At 28.4% G+C, this 8,644-nt stretch overlaps 1 protein-coding gene and 1 long non-coding RNA gene across 2 annotated transcripts in view; one reads left to right on the top strand and one right to left on the bottom strand.

The window, feature by feature from the left end:
- Positions 1-3,697, top strand: part of LOC101504289 (sec14 cytosolic factor) — a 6,786-nt gene extending 3,089 nt beyond the window's left edge. The window contains exons 4-7 of the mRNA XM_012717298.3: positions 1,476-1,571; positions 2,129-2,385; positions 2,559-2,779; positions 3,175-3,697. Coding sequence (XP_012572752.2) covers positions 1,476-1,571; positions 2,129-2,385; positions 2,559-2,779; positions 3,175-3,537 — 937 coding nt within the window. The 3' untranslated portion in view covers positions 3,538-3,697. The remainder of the gene's footprint in view (positions 1-1,475; positions 1,572-2,128; positions 2,386-2,558; positions 2,780-3,174) is intronic.
- LOC140920931 (uncharacterized) lies at positions 1,754-3,209 on the bottom strand. Its single transcript, XR_012163688.1, has 2 exons — positions 3,071-3,209; positions 1,754-2,929 (listed from the first exon to the last, which is right to left on the bottom strand). It is a non-coding gene; the product is annotated as an uncharacterized lncRNA (long non-coding RNA).
- Positions 3,698-8,644: the final 4,947 nt, after the last annotated feature.

Genomic DNA, 8,644 nt, shown 5'->3' with positions numbered 1-8,644 from the left:
CTTTCCCTACCTCTAGCTATTTGACCACCCTCTATTTGATCCACTTTCTTCACTACAGAATCTACAGGTCTCCTCTCCACATGCCTAAACCACCTGAGCCGAGTTTTTACCATCTTTTCTACTATAGTTGTTACCCCAGCTCTCTCTCTAATGTTGTCATTTATAATCCTGTCTTGTCCAGTCTTTCTACACATCCAACGCAACATTCGCATGTCAGCTACACTTATTTTGAGAAATTGAAGAAGATAACATTCAAAGAGGAAGTAAGATATATCTTTTCTGTAAATTTCATAAACTGAAATTCTGAATATAAGAGCAACTATAGCTTGGTATTTATAGTGAGTAATCTAACTGGTATCTTTTCTCAGAGTTAAGTCCTGAACTGAACTCTAAGCTTGGTATTGTTTTACGCAACTATCCAACCGACTCAAGTGTTGACCTAGGACTGAAACTGAAAACCTATAATACAATTAAAAGTAAGTGTAGTTAGACGTTGGTAGATTTATCTATTAAAACATTGTCATCATTCTGCAGTTCTGAGAATGATCAGTTTAATAATTTAATAGTCTTGTAGTCTGTGTAAACAATAATCCATCCATGAAAATGTAATATAATTACTGATTGAACCACACTGAACCAGTTTCTACAATGTCTTCCTGAAAATGAAACTTAATGCCTTATTTCAAACTTGGTGGAGTTTGCAGGATTTAGAGTCTAACTGAGTCTTGTTGTTTTATGTATCATTTGGAAAATTAAAATGCCAAAAGCTCTCATAATATCTCATGCGTAGAATTCAAACATCAATTAAGGATAAAAAACTGTGTAGTCTGATTTATTTGTGGATTCCATTTTGAAATTCTTGTTACATAAACTTAAACTCACGTACACATGAACCAAAAACCCATCTATTATTATAAATGTCTTTTTATTTACATATGAAGTTTGGGATCTGTCCATTTTGGGCTGTTTTTTGAACTTGTTGGTTGCAATAAAATTATGCGTATGTCTTGTATAGTCCTCGTGTTTCAACAGGAATGATTTGTGAAGTTCATTACACTGTTTATCAATAAAAATACCTATTCTGATACGGAAAAAAAAACAAAAATAAGCGGCCTATTATATTTGAAACAATTTTTACCAGAGAGGCCTTTGATATTTCTCAAAAAAGTAATTTGTAATACTGATGTTTATTGAGCCAAGAATGTAAAGGGCTGACCCCAGTTCAACAAAAAATATAGCCAAAGTTGTCTTTATAAGGTTTGGGAATCTTCATCTCTTGATATAGCTTTTGGGTTTGATTTAGGCCTAGCACAAATTCAAAGAACTTCAATCTTTTGGCTAAAACACGTGAATAAAGTGTTTTCATGATCTACATGTTTTTCAGGATAAATTTCAGTTTGTTGTTTAGGGCTTGTCTTGAGTTGTCTTTGCAAGCTTCTTAGTTCTTGCTAATATTTTTCTTTCCTATTTCACAGTCAACCTGAGGGAGCTCCTAAAGTCTTAGAATATGAAAAATGGTTGACTCAACTCAATCAAGAGCTTGAAAATCAAGGGATTAGTTTGCCAGAAAGGTATTTGATGGCTTTTCTGCATAATTGTGCTATTCCAAAAAATGCTATGACATGATACTCTAAGAATTCTATTTCGAGCTAAGCTGTTGGATTTTCATACAACTATTATCATTTTGTATTTTATTTTTGTTGGTAATGTAGATCTACTCATGTGTCATTGTTTGGTAATAAAGAGCAGAAAATACTGGCAATTGTATTTAGCCGCCTTTCACAATTGAATATGTTAAATTATTTCCACATAGTGAATAACATTCAACGTAATAACTTAGGCATTAGGACATTCATCGCATTCAACGTACTCACCCTATTCACACCCAACTCTGGGATTATGTACTTTTGCAATGGTACTGTGGTAGATAATCCAGCTATTAGCAATCATTGAAAATTTTATGCCATTGCTCTATATATTCTCGTTTTCGTTTTGTATTGTTGTGCTGCTTGAGGGAAGTTTTGAAATCTTGGTCAGAGGTTCCTTATTAGATAGCAATAGCTATTTACTTGCATATTTCTTGGTTTCTCCTGTTGCAGCGGACCATGATTTAGTGGTGTTTGTGCAGAATCAATGATGATGAGCTCGACAGATTTTATGCCGCTTCTAATAATGACTTTTCATGCTTCCTTACCTCAATCAAGAAGACGATACGCTGGCGGGAGTGTTACAAAATTCTTTCAGAAGAAGAGCTGGAAATGTGGTCAAATATGGTGTTCTGGCATGGATCTGATTTGTTGCAAAGACCTTGTCTCATTGTAAGGCTTGGGATAGCTTGCAGCTCCTTAGCATTCCAAGATAGACCTCGATTTGCTCAGGCAATTAGTATGTTTTTCTTTTGCTTGCCACTAGTTCTCATATTTGCTTTATTTTGAAATTGCAATCTGCTCCCTCTTGCTGCTCCCTTCTGTTTGCTGAACATACTTTACGAGTATAGAATCTTCACTTGTCGCTTTTCAAGTTTTAGTTAAATGGGTAACCAGTGGTCTTTGCTTCAGTATCACAGGTAGACTTTGGAGTCTTGCACTTAGTTGATAGAGACAACCCTCAAATTACAGTATTGGTAGACTGTGAAGGGTTATCTCCATTGAGAGTTCCCATGCAAATACTGAGGTCTTGTTCTTCCCTTCTGCAAGATCACTTTCCTAATCGTCTTGGTTGTTTGTATGTCATTCGACTTCCAGCAATTGCCCGTGTTATTGCCCAGACTTTTATTCAGGTAAACTCTCCTTTCATTTATTTAGCCTAAAACGAACAAAGTAGCAAAGAGGGAACTTACGTAGTTGATCCATGTCATAGAGATTTAACTTTGTTGTACACTGGCTGTTGACTGTCTAACACAACCCTCTTCTTTTATCCTGGCTTGCGACTGGCAATGAATAGCATAGAAAACAAAGAGGGAACATAGTCTCGGTAAAAATAAAAAAAAAGGGAATGTAGTAGTGAAGTTGTTGAACATAAGGTGTATGGCTATTCAATAAATCGATTGATTGAATGCAATTTTACTTACCCATACAGGAGGTTTCTTTGCCTGTGCCACATTATTTGTTACAAAATTATTACTCTGAATACATGCCTTCCTTAAATTAACTAATTAAAGCACTTGAATCATAGGTTTTAAAGCCAGCTACTAAGAAAAAGTTGAAAATAGAAGGAGAGATGTACAAGAAGGTTCTTTATGACGATCTATCCACACTACCATCATATCTTGGAGGCAGCTGCACATGCGTCAAGTGTTCTAAAATGGGCAAGCACAATATGATACAACCTCATGAAACTGGGACCAGCAGTAGCAGGATTGATAGGGAGGATGATATCAGTGACTACAGTGATACGCCATCGCTGCATCAATCTATTGAATTAGATGGTCGCCAACACAGCAACTATGATCAGATGTTGAGAACTGCTGTCATAAGTATTCTGGTAGTTTGGGTTGTCGTAGCTCTTGGTGCTGGAATATATGAACCTAGTTTATAAGATTGGCCAAATTAGTTTTATTTCCGTAGATGAATAAATCTGTAGAGAATGCCTCTAGTATGATTTGTCTGTGAATTAGGAGACGGCACTGTTTCAAATTCTACAGATAAAAAAACTCCAGTTTTGGCTTGCACAGCTGCAATAAATAAGCGTTCGGTTATGGGTTTTATAACACTTCATTTCACAAATAAAATCATATAAAAGAATCCATATCACTGTTGAAAATTGATTTTTTTACTATACTGTTTGATCCTCTAAATTCAATTCAGCAATAGGAAAGAGAATTGGGATTATAGCAAACAAAAACAAGTGTTGGATGAGAAAGAAAATTATTAAAAAATGATAAATAAATAAATAAAAAAAACAGAGAAAAGATAGGAGAGGTAGAGAAAGAAAATAGGTATAGGAGAGAGTTGGGGGATATATTGTAGGAGAGGATCCCAAAGTTCCAAACGCGTTTTCTTTCGCTGCTCGAGAACAATTCACGGATATGAATCATCTCTTACAAATATTATTTACATCTCTTTACAACACTTTATTTAGGATGGACTCTCTCCATCAAATTCCTCTTTATTCACTTTATCTTTGTTAGACCATTACTCAACATGAATTATATAATTATTTATTTTAAGAATTATATTGAGTTCTACAATTTTGATTATATATTAATATTTTATTTATATTTAATTTTATTATAATTTAAAATATTAATTTAATTTTTTAATTAATATTATTATACATTATTTTAATTTAAAATAAAATTGAACTTAATTTTTGTAACAAAAATAAAATTAAATGTTAAATATATAAATAATTAAAAATAATAAAAGTAAATAATAAATTTAAATTTCATAATTCTAGTATCCAAAGCGCTTGTAAATATGTTCTATTAAATCTGCTTGAAGTTGTTGATGACTTCGTTTTTCATGGATACTTGCTCTCATTTGTAATTTTGTTACAAGATTAGAATGAGGATCACTATGTGTTTCAGTTGTTGAGACCTTATTATCTATGTTATCATAAGAGTAATCAAAATCACCATGATATGTAAAAAATATTGTTGTAAGAAAAACAAATTGTTCCAATTAATAAGAAAATAGTTTTTATATACAAATTAACGATAAAAAAAATAACAAATGTCATAAATTTTATTATTATTAAATTGTCAGAGAGTCGTTACTTTATGAAGTAATGCTTGTTTCAACTTGGCCTAACTCCGATAGTGAACTTGTCCAAAACAAGAGTTGACTGTGACTCACGCCTGCAGACAAAAAGAATTTACATCAATTGGAGTTGTTCTTCGAGCAACTTTAGAGAGATGTTTTTTCTCAATTCGTAGAAGAACGAACTGAGTTCTAAAAAAATTTGTCATTAGAGTCCGATGAAATACCGTTTCTTTCTTAAACAACGAGTTGGTGAGAGAAATCAACAATTTTTTATTAAAAAATATAATTCAACATACTCATTTGAGTTTTTTAAAGTTCACAATTGAAGTAAAAATTGAGTTGATGATGCTCTTAGTCCTTAGTTGGGCCATATAAGCCTCCTATTGTACACGTCTAATCTAGGAGGACTAGGATAGGAGAATATGAGATTATTTTGTAACAAAATTGTCAAACAACTGTGAAAGGAATTCTCCTTAGCTGGTCCAAATAAGGCTCCTATTGTACAAGTCTATTCTATGAGGGCTACAAGGGTATAAATTAGGGGATAGGGGAATATGAGATTCATTCATTTTGTAACCAAACTGTCAAACAGTTGTGAAAGGGATTCCCATGTAAAATAGTAACAAAATTCAGTTACTACATTTCTCTCTTCTTTCGCTTCTTTTTCTATGTAATAAACTATACTGAACCAAGCTCTCTCAATCTTTCTCATCAATTTTTATTATCTTTTATTTTTTCAAATAACAAGTGAGTATACAAATAGAATAGTTGAGAGGGTGTAAAGAGGATCTAGGTCCCATTTTATTTCTCTATATCTCTCTTACATATTTTCTCACTCCTAACTATCTCTTCATTTTTTCTTATCTTCAGTTTCATTCCACTCACATTTTTTTTTTGTTGGAAATCAAATTAACAAGTGTTTTTAAGTTAAATGTAGATAGAAAGAATGACATCAAACATATTGAGGATTATGGTTACAAAAAGCTTAAGATTGTATAATTGTTTTCTCACTATCTGAATTCTACTAATATGTTTTTAGATGTAAATCATTATTTCCATTGTTCTATATTATATTTAGGCAAAAATCTTGTTCGGATCTTTTTTTTCTCTCCGGTTCACTTCATTTCTTTATATGTATTTTTTTTATTAGGTCATTTATGTTTTAAATTATGCATAAGGTTTTTTACTTTTTTTCCTTCATTTTTTGTTTAAAAAATGATGAACCTAAATATTGAGGTAACAAGTATACGCAAGATTATAATAATAATTTTATTTTTATATAAAATACAAAATTCCAAACTTAATAAATTACGATTCTTCACACCATTTTAATTTCTAGTTTTTAGAAATTTAATTTTTTTTAAAATTAAGAGAATTTGAAGAACCTTAATTTATTAAATTTTAAGATTTTATTTTAAAAATAATATTATTAACTAAAATTCTATACAGAGTTATCTCCTCAACAATCTTTAAGACACATTGGTGTTTTTTGAATAAAAATAAAAACAGTTATAATCTTATACACATTTTAAAAGATAAAAAAAAATAATTAAGCAATACAAAATAGATAAAGACAGGCGTGCTAAAAAAACATAGAATAAAGCATTCGAGAGAGGACTTTTACTAATATAATATGGTTTTCATATTAGAGAGAACTCATTTTGCTTTTATTCATAAAACATATTTAAAGTGCAATAAATAGGGAACTTATTAGGGTTATGCATATCTTTTTATATTTGTCAGTTATTTCAACCAATTTTATCAAGTAATTTAAATTCAGTTTATTTATTCCCTAATTATCAAACAAAACAAAGTCTAAGTAACCATGATTTCAATAAAGTTTATTATTATTATTATTATTATTATTATTATTATTATTACTATTATATAAATATATTAGAATTTTTAGATAAATGAGATATAAAGAAGTAGCTAAATCAACTGACAAAATACAAGAGAGGAAAGGAGGAAAGTTCTTAGTATATAATATATTTTTAGTATTGTTTTGTTTTAAGAAAAAGAGAAAATAAATAAAAAAGAAACAAGTGTTTTATTCTATTCATTTATTTGGTTGTATAGAAAGTGAAAAGAAAGAAATATAATCATTTTATAAAATGACAAAAAAGTCCCATGCAATCATTTTTTTAATGTTATGTGAATTGAATAACAGAATCAGAATCAGAAACGCATCGCATCTTCTAGCTTGAATTCAACGAAGCTAAAGGAACACCGACCCCTATGAAATGAAATAAATCCCCCACTATATTCATATAATTATTTTCTATAAAAAACGAGAGAAGAAATATCTCTATCAATAATTATTAAATAAAATATTTTAAACACTCAACATTTGAAGAAATTTTGTCCATCTTCTGTTAAAAATTATTTTATTTAAAAATTAATCAAAATAACTATTTTAATAGGAAGAATTAATTTTTAACAAAATAGTTTTTGAAAAAAAATTACACATAAAAATAATTAAAATATCAAAATGATTTTTTCAATCTTACGTACTCAAACTATTTCTCCAGACATAAATGACAAACAATTTATCACAAAAATAGAAGTAACGATGGGCAACATCCATTGGGGACCACCAAATGTCCAAATCCATAGGAACTAACTATATATAGATCACTTAGCTTTGTCGTAAACAACAACTTTGTCATAAATAATAATAATTATATCGTATTAAGAGTAAAAACACAATATAAGTAACTATATATAGATTAATTAGCTATGCCATGCAAAAGTATTGTAGAGACGTAATATTTGACAACTTATAATAGGAAAGAAACAATGAAAGATCGAGCTGAACTTGGAAACGATGGTTCAGGGAGATAGAGAGAGGAAGTGTAGCTTTTGAAAACACAACAAAGTAACTCAACCAAATTTATATTTATGGTAACACTTTTGACCATCTAACCAAAAAGTAGTTTGAACCAAATATTTTAAAACACGTAAAAGTGAAACCGATATACTTCGTTGAAATAACATTGTTGTCGTTTTTTTATTTTAATTTTAATTGTAAAAACAATTTATTTAATTATTATAGTTAAAATTGAATAAATAAGTATACTAAATTTTTTAATTTAATTAAAGTTATATAGTAATATCTACGTCAACAAATTAGAGAAAACTATTTGTCAAAATATTCACAGCGTGAATATACATTATTTTTGTATAGTATCATATAAATTGTAGTAAGATAAAATAAGGGATACAATTTATTTATTGTATCATATTAATAAAAAATAATATATTTAAATATATTTTTAGTCTTCTATTTTATTTAAAATGAACTTTTAGTTGAATCGTTTTTGGAACTGAATTTTTAGTCTCCATATTAACTAATTATTGAGATTGTTTTGGCCTCCTACTATTTTTTATGATGTGAAACTTTAATTAACTTATTTTTGTTGTTTACTTTATTTATATATTAAAATGTTAAAATCATTTTATTTTTTATATATATTAAAATATTTAAAATTCAAATTTATTAAAAAAAACTACTTATCATTTATTTCATTTATAACATTAATATTTAATATTTATCTTATTTATATATTAAAAAAAATAAGATATAGTTTTTAATAAATAATAAATTTATTTTATATATTTTGATATATAAATAAGATAAATATTAAATAATATTATAAATAATAAAATTTATATCTCATTAACTACTAAAATATATTTATAACTATTTTTTAAATTTATATTTCATTAACTACTAAAATATATGATATTAACTACTTTAGAATATTTTTTTAACCGCTAAATTGTAATACTTTAAAGTAGTTAATATTTTACATTTTAATAATTAATGAGATATATGTTAAATAAATAATTTAATCATTTATATTTTAGTGATTAATAAAATATTTTAAATAGATATGAAATTGTATATGAGTGAAAAAAGAATTCTTAATTATAAAAAA

Source organism: Cicer arietinum, chromosome 6 (genome assembly GCF_000331145.2).
Source record: "Cicer arietinum cultivar CDC Frontier isolate Library 1 chromosome 6, Cicar.CDCFrontier_v2.0, whole genome shotgun sequence".
NCBI classification, from domain to species: Eukaryota; Viridiplantae; Streptophyta; class Magnoliopsida; order Fabales; family Fabaceae; genus Cicer; species Cicer arietinum.
The sequence above is the reverse complement of the archived record's forward strand: the minus strand, read 5'-3'. Positions and strand labels throughout refer to the sequence as shown.